The following is an 11825-nucleotide window of genomic DNA, read 5'->3' on the forward strand; positions in this document are numbered from 1 at the left end:
TTAATTTCATGTCTGTCAAAAAAAGTGTTACCTAAAGGGTTATGTTATTTTTTAATGCAACAATAAAAAAAAATACCTGATTAGAGGTACATATGTAAAAATGTACAAAAAAAAGTTCAAATGCATGTATGAGTTAAATCCGAAATTGTTTAAATAAATATTTAAATGAATTTAATACATGGGTAAATATCTGTTTACAGAGCCATTCATTTTAACAGTATATCACTATTACCCATTAAATTTGGAGGGTCTGGCTGACATAAAATCAACTAGGATATGCTGCTATCATAAAAGTCAGACTTAATGGTTAAATATAGTTTAATCATATTGTGATTATTACTTACCCATGTATTAAATACATTTAAATATTTATTTAAACAACACATTTAATTCATACATGCATTTCAACTTTTATGTACATTTTTACATTGTGTATCTTTGTTCAGTTATTTATTTTTTTGCATGTGTTAGTGCAAGCTAATATCACATTTTTGAGTTAGAGCGTGTTTGTTCATGGGAGCAGCAGCTAATGATGGTGAAACATTAGTAGAGTTTTAGATAACACAAAACGGTTCAGCCAGTAGATATATGTGAAGAAAACAATGAAGTTCATTCATTATCTTATTTTATTCCCATTTTCTTATTCATTGTATTCCTTTTGTCTTATCAATATCATGCCAGTAGTTAAAGAAATAAGTTATTCAAGGAATAATTCAGCTGTAAAGTTGGGCTATTTAGTTAATAAATTCTCAGACTCGATTAGAAATAAGCATGTCAGTAAAGAAACTTGTGTGAAACGTTTCTTCATTCCCTCATTAGAAATTGAGCTTGGCTTTAATAATTAATAATAAATTATGGATTACAATTTGTACTAATTAAATAAGACAAATGTTGAAGCGAATTGTGATTCCCAATAATTTTGATGTTCTCTTGTGAGATTGCTACAACATTTTTGGTTTCCAGAATTCTGATTCCCAGCAATTAATCAACAAATTCAGCTTTGGAGATCCACAGATCTTTGATTTGAACAAACAGCCACACACCTCCACCACATTAATATCAGTGAAATTAAATTAATCAGAATTTAATTCTTTAAACATTTTTAGAACTCAATAAACACTAAATATTTTTTATTTGCTGCAGTGTATTCTAAGCAAAGATACTCTTTTTTCCCCAGTTAATTTTATTTTCCTTTAGCATATTAAAAAGTCTTACCTGTTCCAAAACAGACCGAAAAGAAGCTGAAACAAGCAATGTTTCTAAGTGTGCTGAGATGAGAACTGTGGTTTAAAAAGCAGCAGCCCTGGAGAGATAAGGATTCATACAGAACATTGTCTAAAGGTCAATTGAATGTAGTTACTTTGTTTCTTGTTACTGCTGGTAATATTTCAGGTTTTTTATTTTGGCAGTGTTCTGTATAAAGTATCAATTCTAACAGAACGAACAGTTCTACCGGAACTTTTTATTCTGGTAGAACAAACAGTTGTTCTGGAACTGTAATGAAGGAAAGGTTTAACAGCAAGGCAGAAAAATTTATAAAAAACAACTTAAATTTAGCTTCAGTCAATAAGGAAACAATATAATGGCAACTGAAATTTATTTAAGTATTTTAATGATGTCATATTAGTATTAATATGATACAACAAAAATACTTATTGTAGTCTGCTGTTGACTTGCTATAGGAAATAGCTTGATCCTGCAGTCACTCCTGTGATGAATGCAGTTTCATGCCACGTGCTACAGAAAAGTCAAAAGGTTATAACATCCAGCTGTATTTTTTAACCCTCACCAAAGGAGAGCCGCGGAGAGACACGTTGTCAGAACATGTCAAAACTGGATGTGTTTCTTCGGCAGAACTTCACAACTCACAGGAGTGGATTATTATGGCCCTAAGAGTGCTGACAAGTTTTGATTTGAGAATACTGGAAACTCTTAGTCGTCCACTTTTACAGTTAGAGCAAGGTGGGTAGAGCATACCGAAGAGCAATGGTGGTGCAGAACGAACGGGGAGGAGTTTCAAAGAAGAAAGAGAGAAGGTGGGGGGGAGAATTGGGGGGTCTAGTGTATCGTTAGGAGGGGGGAGGCGAAGAAGGAAGAGGATGCGAAGGAGAGAAGTTGAGGGGGGCTAGCGTATCGTTAGAGAGCGGGGGGACACATGGGGGAGTTGCAAATCGTTAGAAGGGGCGGGAGGCAAAGGAGAAAAGTTGAAGGCAGGGCTGGCGTATCATTAGAAGGGTGGGGTGGGGTTGAAGGAGAGATGGCGGGGGGCTAGCGTACCATTGAGTGCTGGGGGGAGGATGGACGGATGGATGGGGCGGATGGACAGACAATGTATTGTAACAAGGGGAAGGAGGTCTGACTGTACACTAACCCCTCCTCGCCCCCCCAGATATGCTATTTTATCTATATAATTATAAGCAATTTCCACTATCTGTAATAATGCGTCTACCTGAGGATTCCTCTGATGATTATTTTTCATTAGAGCCATCATTGATGACTGAGGAGTTACAGCCATTTGAAGTTTGTATAGCAGGTGTTGTCCAAGTGTGCCATTTGGAGATGCCAAATGGAGACTCTGAATGGCACACTTGGACAACACCTGTACATACTGAAAAATAAACATGTCCAAAATTACAGATTTTTTGTATTTGCCAGTCCATACAGTCATCACTCAATGTGTATTCACAAGAAATAAAAATGAAAAATCTGGGTGAAGCCAAAATTATTATTTTTTGTGTGTGTGGCAAACGTAATAGCTACAAACTACTTACAGTTAGAGTATTTTTGACTGCATAAATAGAACATTTAGCTTGTCTTCTTCATAAAAAGACCAAGCTTTTTCATGAACTTCAAATTATTCCAGAACAGCATCTGATTTAATTTGGGTATGCCTTTTCAGCCGTTTTTGGTGATTTAGGGGGTGAGGGTTAAGGCGTCACAGCATCCAGTCGATTTATTGTGTTGCACTCATAAAACAGACAGGAGTTCTTCAGTTTGGGCAACTAGATTTGACCCACTCTGTGTGTATTTTTCTTGGAGTTGTTCTCTCTGGAGCAGCCGAGCATTGGCGCACAGAAAAAGCACACAGATGGATTCAAATCCTGCCATAATTTTGTGTTGTGCTTTAAATTCATCTGTAATTCCTCTTGGTTGACCTGTAAGTTTCAGACATATTCCTTCATTTGACCCATAATCCCCCAGGCTTCTATGAAGCCCTGTTTTATTGTCATGCATTTCTATTAAATCCTCCTTCATAAACTAGGGTTGCTGGTACTTTCATTCCAACCAGAGCACAAAGGCCCACCCATTTTAGGAGTAAGGTATTCATTAAAATGAATCACAACACATTGTCATAATGGGAGCTATTAGCTTGACCACATACAGAACTCATACAGGAGACCATTAAATTAGATAAATAAAGTTTATTTTGAATAGAACAATGAGTGTAGTGTGTGATTCTTGTCCTGGAGCAACTGGATCAGGATTGTCTGAGTTCTGAAGGTAGGAGAGATGAGAGGAAAGAAGGGAGTTTGAAATGAGACTGTGAAGGCGACTGAATGAAGCTTACTGAGTGAATTGAGGTTTATCTACCACAAGGAGAGGTTGGGTCACTGGAGTTTGGGTTACTTGAGGGGGAAAAAGATGTCCAGTCTGTGATTCTGTGACATGAGGTTACAACCACTTGGGTGTGGCTGGAATTTGTCCCCTGGTTCTTCGCTTTGCTACATACAGAAGGTCTTGACCAAATAGTTTTGTGACACGTCCTGTAACGTAACTACGTCTCTCTCTCTCTTTTATAGTAACACATATAAAACATAATTCATACAACTAATACAAGATTTGTCAAAAATATATGAAGTCAACAACTTGTAGCAATTTCAAAAATTTTATTGTCATTAAAGGGAACACAATTTCTGGTTGTATATATTAAAGCATAGTTATTTCTTGTGATTAAATGTTACACAAAATCTAAATTGTTTTTCATTGTAAGATAAATACACAGTTAGCTAGGTCTTTCACAAAACTAAACTATTAAAAATAAATTGTGAGTTTCTGCCAGATTTAGTGAGTTAATGTTATGTGATGAAATGAAATGCTTTCATTCCCAAAACTCACCAATCCCCTATCACTAAGGAGATGGTTTATAACGACTGCACTTTTCTCCAGTCAGATACGGGTCACATTTCAGCGTGTATTTAGCCTCAACGTTTCCAGACTTTCCTTTGCATGTGAAAGTGTGAGTGCCAGGGCTCAGGTACTTCTCACAGTGTACGAGAAGGTCGTCATGTTTCGGATCTTCATCCCAAACCTCAATCTTCAGAGTCAGCCTTGTGTCAACCTTCATGAGAAAATTTGAATGGAGGGTCAATCAGATGCATATTTTAACGTTCATAGTCAAATTATTTAGGTGATATAAAAAATAAAACTGTTTTCCAGTCATCTCAAAAGTTGATAAATGCAGAGTAATGTTAGCCAAAACACAACAGCTTTCTTGATTTGGTAGGTGAGTGGTGAAATACAACGCCGGGCCCACGATGTCATGTAGAAATAATGTTTAATGAAGATAATCCACAAGAAGACAGAACCAAAAAACAGAAGTAGCTGGGAAGTCAACGAAGAACCAATATGAGCAGCGACAGGAGAAGGACGTACAACCAACAGTGCAAACCACAAACAATTGACAAGGAACACAGACAACAGGTGGGACTAAATACACTGGGAGGGTAATCAAGGAACGAGACACATCTGGGATCAATCAAGACAGCACAGAGACTCAGGGAAAAACATGACTAGACAGAAAGAAATTCAAACTCAAAACACAGAACCAAACAACAGCACAAGATATGAAATACATCAGCTAGGCTGTGTCTGTTTACACAATATATGTGTAAAATGGTTTCTGTTCAAATATTTTCAGATTTTTTCTGCTTTTACTTTTATTTGTACTCGACCATAAACACCATGAAATGTGCATGGTCTATTCAAGTANACTTGTAGCAATTTCAAAAATTTTATTGTCATTAAAGGGAACACAATTTCTGGTTGCATATATTAAAGCATAGTTATTTCTTGTGATTAAATGTTACACAAAATCTTGATTTTTTTTTCATTGTAAGATAAATGCACAATTAGCTAGGTCTTTAACAAAATTAAACTATTAAAAATAAATTGTGAGTTTCTACCAGATTTAGTGAGTTAATTTTATGTGATGAAATGAAATGTTTTCATTCCCAAAACTCACCAATCCCCTATCACTAAGGAAATGGTTTATAACGACTGCACTTTTCTCCAGTCAGATACGGTTCACAGGTCAGAGTGTATTTAGCCTCAACGTTTCCAAGTTTTCCTTTGCACGTGAAAGTGTGCGTGCCAGGGCTCAGGTACTTTTCGCACTGTACGAGAAGGTCTTCAGATTTCGGATCTTCATCCCAAACCTCGATCTTCAGAACCAGCCTTGTGTCAACCTTCATGAGAAAATTTGAATGATCATTCAGATGCATATTTTGACGTTCAAAGTCAAATTATTTAGGTGATATAGAAAATAAAACCGTTTTCCACACATCTCAAAAGTTGATAAATGCAGAGTAATCTCAGCCGAAACACAATAGCTTTCTTGATTTGGTAGGTGAGTGGTGAAATACAATGTCAGCAGGCCCAGGATGTCATGTAGAAATAATGTTTAATGATGATAATCCACAAGAAGACAGAACCAAAAAACAGAAGTAGCTGGGAAGTCAACGAAGAACCAGTATGAGCAGCGACAGGAGAAAGACGTACAACCAACAGTGCAAACGACAAACAATTGACGAGGAACACAGACAACAGGTGGGACTAAATACACTGGGAGGGTAATCACAGGAACGAGACACATCTGGGATCAATCAAGACAGCACAGAGACTCAGGGGAAAACATGACTAGACAGAAAGAAACTCAAACTCAAAACACAGAACCAAACAACAGTACAAGATATGAAATACATCAACTAGGCTGTGTCTGTTTACACAATATATAGGTAAAGTGATTTCTGTTCAAATATTTTCAGATTTTTTTATGCTTTTACTTTTATTTGTACTAGACCATAAACACCATGAAATGTGCATGGTCTAATCAAGTAAAACCAAATAGAAAAGCACGTGGCAGTGTTGCTAAGTGTAATGGGTGCTAAAGCATACAGACTTTTACGAAACTTAGTACAGCCTGAAAAACCAAAAGACAAGACTTTTGGCGATATTGTGGACATTTTGAAAGAACACTATGAACCCAAGCCCTTATTGGTTCCTGAACGTTTCCGTTTTAATAGATGCAACCAAAAGGCGAGTCAAACTGTTGCCCAGTATGTCGCAGAGCTTAAACAACAAGCAGCTAACTGTGATTTTGGTGCGTCGTTGGATTCAGCACTGAGGGATCGGTTCGTAAGTGGAATTAAAAACGAAGCATGCCAGAGGAGGTTGCTTTCGGAGGACTGGCTGACCTTCGCCAAAGCTTTTGAGATTGCTCTCAATATGGAGACTGCAGACAGAGACACTCGAGAGCTGAGAGGCGCCGAAGGTGAATGGGCTAGTGAGGCAAACATTCACAAGGCGAGGCCCGTAAAAACAAATATGTGCTACATATACAAGGAAAAAAAATCACAGTGCAAATGAATGTCATTTCAAAGAGACTAAATGCCATAATTGTGGAAAGATTGGACATATTAGGAAAGCATGTCGAGCTAAAGTGGAAAAGAGTCATGAAAAGATTGTGCCAAACAGGAGCAGCAGAGAGACAAAGTATGTGACAGCTGAGGAAGACCCTGAAGAGGAGTTAGCCATTTTGACTGTTAATGCTGAGGATGATGAAAGATATAAAGCAATATTTGCAGTTGACAATGTTGATTTGGAAATGGAAATTAACACAGGAGCAGCAAAGAGTGTCATTTCATATCCTACATACTTGAAGAAGTTCTCTCATCTGCCTTTGCAGCCAGCTAAAGTGAAGCTCAAAGCTTACAATGGAGGATGTATAAGTGTTTTGGGACAGTTTGTAGCAAAAGTGGAGTATGAAGACCAAGTCATAGATTTGCCACTGTTGGTTGTTAGGGGACGTGGTGCTTCATTGTGTGGAAGGAACTGGTTGACAAAACTCCAGCTTAACTGGCAGCAGATTAAGTACATGGGTGAGCTAAAACACCTATCGCTCAATGAGCTTTTGGATGCTTACAGTGATGTATTTAAGGATGAGTTGGGCACATTGAAAGACATTACAGCTACCATCGTGGTCAGACCTGAGGTGCCGTCTAAATTTTGTGAACACAGGCCTCTTCCATTTGCAATGAAGGAAAAGGTGAAGAAAGAACTTGAAAGACTGGAAAAATGTAACATCATTACACCTGTGAGACAGCGAGTGGGCAGCACCCATAGTGCCGGTGCTAAAGAGGGACGCTTCCATCCGCTTATGTGGGGATTACAAAGTGTCGGTGAACCAAGCCCTTGAAGCCGATACTTCTGGCAACACTCAGTGGGTGAAAGTACTTCTCGAAGATAGGTCTGGCAGCAGCCTATCAACAAGTACTGTTGAATGAAGATTCTAAGAAGTACACAACTATCAATACTCATAAAGGACTGTTTGTTTACAACAGGCTTCCTTTTGGAATCAGCACAGCTCCATCTATTTTTCAGCGCATTATGGAAAACATGATGAAAGAGTTACCAGTGGTGGTCTACCGGGATGACTTGCTTATCACTTGACGCTCAAAAGCAGAACATCTATGCAACCTGGAAAAGGTTCTGCGACACCTTCAGGAAAATGGCTTGCGAGTGAAACGTTCCAAATGTGAGTTTAACAAGCCACAAATTGAGCATCTGGGACACATCCTGGATGAACATGGAGTCCACCCTTCAGAGGAAAAAGTGAGAGCGATACAGGATGCTCCCGCTCCTACTAATGTGAAAGAACTTCAAGCGTTCCTGGGGCTTGTTAACTATTATGGGAGATTTGTGCCAATGCAAAGCACTGCCCTAGCTCCACTTTACAAGTTACTGAAAGACAGTGTGACTTGGAGATGGACTGGACCAGAGCAGGCAGCGTTCAACAGGTGCAAAGGTCTGCTGACAAGTGATCGGGTCCTGGCGCACTATGACCCCAACCTGCCACTTACTTTAGCATGTGATGCTTCTGCATATGGCATCGGTGCAGTTATACAGCACACAATGCCAAGTGGGGAGGAGAGACCAATTGCATACGCTTCCCGAACGCTATCCGCAGCAGAAAAAAAGTACTCTCAAATAGAAAAAGAAACTCTAGGACTGATTTATGGAGTAAAAAAGTTTCACCAGTACCTATGGGGTAGGTATTTCACTTTAGCAACAGACCATCGCCCCATGCTGATGCTCTTTGGTGAGAACAAGAACCTACCTACCCTAGCTGCAGCACGCATTCAAAGGTGGGCTATCATATTGTGAGCATATGATTACCAAATCATTTTCAAGAAATCAGCAGAACACAGCAATGCAGATGGGCTCTCTCGTTGTCCTCTGCCAGAAACGAGCGACACTGGAACAGCATCGAGTTTGGCAACAGTACATTCACTGCTAACTGAGCATTTGCGAGGAGCTCCACTAAATGCAATCCAGGTCGCCCGGGCCACAAGTACAGACATGGACTTGTCAAGGGTTTACCAGTATGTCATGGAAGGCTGGCCTACTGTTAGAGATGAGAGTTTAAAGGCTTATCACAACAAGAGGAATGAGCTTTCAACAGAGATGGGTTGTGTTTTGTGGGGAACCAGAGTGATTATACCCTCAAATGAGAAAGGCTGTGTTAAATGAGATTCACTCTGGTCACCAAGGAATTGTGAAATCCAAGGCCTTAGCTCGCAAATATGTTCGGTGGCCAAATCTGGATCATGACCTGGAACAGGTCTGCAAAACATGTGAAACATGTCAGCTGGAACAGAAGATGCCACAGCATGTTCCACTGCATCCCTGGGAGTTCCCAGGTGAATCCTGGAAAAGACTGCATATCGACTTTGCTGGACCTTTCCTCGATAACATGTTCATGATCGTGGTCGATTCATATTCAAAGTGGTTGGAGGTATTCCGTATGCCACACATTACATCACAAGCCACAGTGACTAAGCTGAAGAGACTGTTTGGTTCTGCATGGAAATGCACTTAAGCTGGAATAAGTGACCTTAGTATATTTTAGTTAATGTAGATAAAAATCTTATTTTCATCTTAAAAGGGGGGTAATGTGGTGTATTCCCCCTCCCCAGTTTAACTGAGTTGGTACAGTCCTTTTTTGTGACGTGTGCAAGCTGGCACTATGTGGTTACTTCGGGTCTAGTGTAACTGGGTCTATATTAATAGTTGTATATTTCCACAAAATGTGTTCTTTCATGTATTTGTCTGCTTCTACTTGACTGCTGTTGTGTCCTCTGTGTCTACTATAAGGGGTTTGGTCCTCCAACTTTGCCTTATTTTCTTCTTCTTTTGTTCAGGGTCCTCCAGGACTATTATAAATATTAAGTTATTAATTTCCTCTTCCCTTTTGTTATTCGTTCCACTGGGGAGAGGCAAGTTTCATAATCTATTGTAATCCTTTCATTTATATAGTTCAAATGTTTATTTTTCCTTCTGTATTAATGATAAGTGTTTGGATATTTTTATTTGAGTTGCTAATACACCTTTACATCATTTGATGCATGCTAACTATTATTTTGTATAGATCGGGTTGGAGAACTGGAGCACATGCTAGGTGCTAATGCTAATATCTCCTGATTGACAGGTACGTTAGCAGTGCCCTTTTGTTATTCGTTCCACTGGGGAGAGATCGGGTTGGAGAACTGGAGCACATGCTAAGTGCTAATGCTAATATCTCCTGATTGACAGAATAAATAAACGGAGACCGCCTCCAAACCCAGACTTGATGTCTTGTGGTTTGTCTGATCACCACACAAAACACACGATGCAGAAGTGCACCGGTCACACTAGCACAACAATAAAGAGATACGGAAATGGCCGGAGCCTCCTCTGTTCTTTAAGACACTGACATTGAAGGTTCATTTTGTACATTTGTTGTTTAGAAAGCCAAGTTTTTATGCTCATGATTTATTTGTAAGAGCAATAAGAGAGGGTCAGCACTTCCTGTCTCAACAACAGGTTAAGCAGAGCAGCGAGGGTGGGAGCCGCATGTCCACAGACACCCAGGTTGGTTCTGAGAACCGAAACAAGAACAAGTTAGGCCTAAAGGGAGGTGCTCTTTTCTTGTCATTGTGGCATCATCTAGTTGCAATGGAAACTACAACATATTTCTCATATTAAATGGTATTTGACCCAATATGAAATGTTTGCTTAAAAATTTGTTTGGTGGCTCCAAAGAATAGATCAGCTTTCTTTCAAGACAGATGCATAAAAACTCAATTCTCCTCACTGCTGGTAATTTAATGTTTTTGCAAAAATAGATGCTGGTATTAACTTTATAAATTGTTCTGCATCAGCAGAGTAAATTTGTTTGTTGTTGAGCTTTTTCAGCTAATCTGTGATGATAATGTTTACTGACCTTGCCCAAATTAAACCCAGCGTTCCACTTCGGATTATTGGACTTGATGATTTTGGTCCTGCGTTGAAATGAACCATAGAACATCTTGGCATAGCTGTGAACAAAAGAGGAGCCATATAAAAGGTGTGCTCATCAGGTTCCATAAGGTCTTTGTTTTTTACCTTTGCATCAACCCACCCATCAGTTTGTGCAACCAGATCTCCTTTGAGATCCCAGCCTCGAACAATGGTCACTGATAGAGTTCCCCATGAGGCGTGCTGAGGGCAGCAGTTAGAGGCCACATTAGGAGTTCTGCCCACACAGTGTGGTTCTTGGGGTGATTTCTTCACAGCATTGTCCTTCAAATACTGCTCAATAGCAGCTTTCACTGCTGCCTTTTGAAGCATGCTTGGCATGAGCTGATAGAGAGGTCGAAGGGAGTGCGAAACAACACCTGGATGTTCTTTCAGGCTCTTTAGCCAGTTCATGAAGCCCATGGAATCATTTTTGAAAATTGAAAACTCCCCCAACCAACCATTTCCTCCTGACACCTCTGTGAAATGCTGGTGGAGACCAGAGCTGTAGCCAGTGGCAAGGTCCTGGTTTTTTAGGATACTAATGCAAGACTTCTTGACCCTGGAGAGTTTAATCTTCCCCAAGCCAACAGCAACACCCATAGATAAACAGGTGTGGATCTGGGTGAAAGAACAGCAAAGAGATTTTTTTAAAATTAGCTGCATTACACCAGATATTTACATAAAGACCCAGACATGAGCAAAGAAGAATATGCTCATGTAGAAATCCTTGGAAATTAAAATTGACAAAACAAAAAAAAAAAAAAAAAAAAAATCACATCTAGAAATACTTAAAGTAGGTTGTTGGAAGTGATAAACTTCATATTTTTGCAGCTTCATGTATTTGGTAATAATATAAGTGGGGGTGAAAGTAGTTAGGCCCGAGCAGCTAAGCGCTGCGAGAGCCTATTGAAACTGCAGCTAAGCGCTGCGAGAGCCTATTGAAACTGTACTGTTTATTATTTTTCCCGTGCCAAATAAATTGCCTTTTTGGGGGCTTTATCATATTCAAAAACTCACCAAACTTGGCGGGGGCATAGAGTCCGGTGAAAATTTACGTATTTTAAGGTCCACGGAAAAATCGCAAAAGAAACGGCTCAAGGGCGCCACCTAGCAACTTTCAAAAGACCCTTTCCTATTCACTTTCTTTATCGTAGAGACTTGAAACTTGGTACACTTGTAGAGCTCCCCAAAACACTCAGAATTTACAATTAATGTCATAGTGCAAGTAT

The 11825-nt window shown here is 39.3% G+C and overlaps 3 protein-coding genes across 3 annotated transcripts in view; all 3 read right to left on the reverse strand.

Moving 5' to 3' along the window:
- The window catches only part of LOC103146665 (perforin-1-like), a 7139-nt gene extending 5897 nt beyond the window's left edge, over positions 1 to 1242 (reverse strand). The window contains exon 1 of the mRNA XM_016677765.1: positions 1216 to 1242. The gene's annotated coding sequence lies outside the window, so the exon portion shown is untranslated. The remainder of the gene's footprint in view (positions 1 to 1215) is intronic.
- Positions 1243 to 4056: 2814 nt separating this feature from the next.
- The window catches only part of LOC103146666 (perforin-1-like), a 16278-nt gene continuing 8509 nt past the window's right edge, over positions 4057 to 11825 (reverse strand). The window contains exons 10-13 of the mRNA XM_016677766.1: positions 10718 to 11214; positions 10541 to 10634; positions 5334 to 5465; positions 4057 to 4339 (exon numbers count right to left, since the gene is read on the reverse strand). Of these exons, the coding sequence (XP_016533252.1) occupies positions 4130 to 4339; positions 5334 to 5465; positions 10541 to 10634; positions 10718 to 11214 (933 nt within the window). The 3' untranslated portion in view covers positions 4057 to 4129. The remainder of the gene's footprint in view (positions 4340 to 5333; positions 5466 to 10540; positions 10635 to 10717; positions 11215 to 11825) is intronic.
- Positions 5434 to 11275, reverse strand: LOC107837655 (perforin-1-like). The gene is made up of 2 exons (XM_016677770.1): positions 10541 to 11275; positions 5434 to 5465 (listed from the first exon to the last, which is right to left on the reverse strand). The coding sequence occupies exons 1-2, from the start codon at positions 11257 to 11259 to the stop codon at positions 5444 to 5446; spliced, it is 741 nt and encodes a 246-aa protein (XP_016533256.1). The 5' UTR covers positions 11260 to 11275; the 3' UTR covers positions 5434 to 5443.

This window comes from Poecilia formosa, unplaced genomic scaffold (assembly GCF_000485575.1).
Source record: "Poecilia formosa unplaced genomic scaffold, Poecilia_formosa-5.1.2 Scaffold164, whole genome shotgun sequence".
Lineage (NCBI taxonomy): Eukaryota > Metazoa > Chordata > Actinopteri > Cyprinodontiformes > Poeciliidae > Poecilia > Poecilia formosa.

What these genes read in the sequence shown, in the direction of transcription:
- LOC107837655 (XM_016677770.1), bottom strand. Translation starts at nt 11,259, where the DNA reads ATGCAGCTAATTTTAAAAAAATCTCTTTGCTGTTCTTTCACCCAGATC. An exon ending in CTGGGTTTAATTTGGGCAAG is followed by an intron (nt 5,466 to 10,540) that starts GTCAGTAAACAT and finishes TTTCTCATGAAG; the next exon opens with GTTGACACAAGGCTGGTTCT.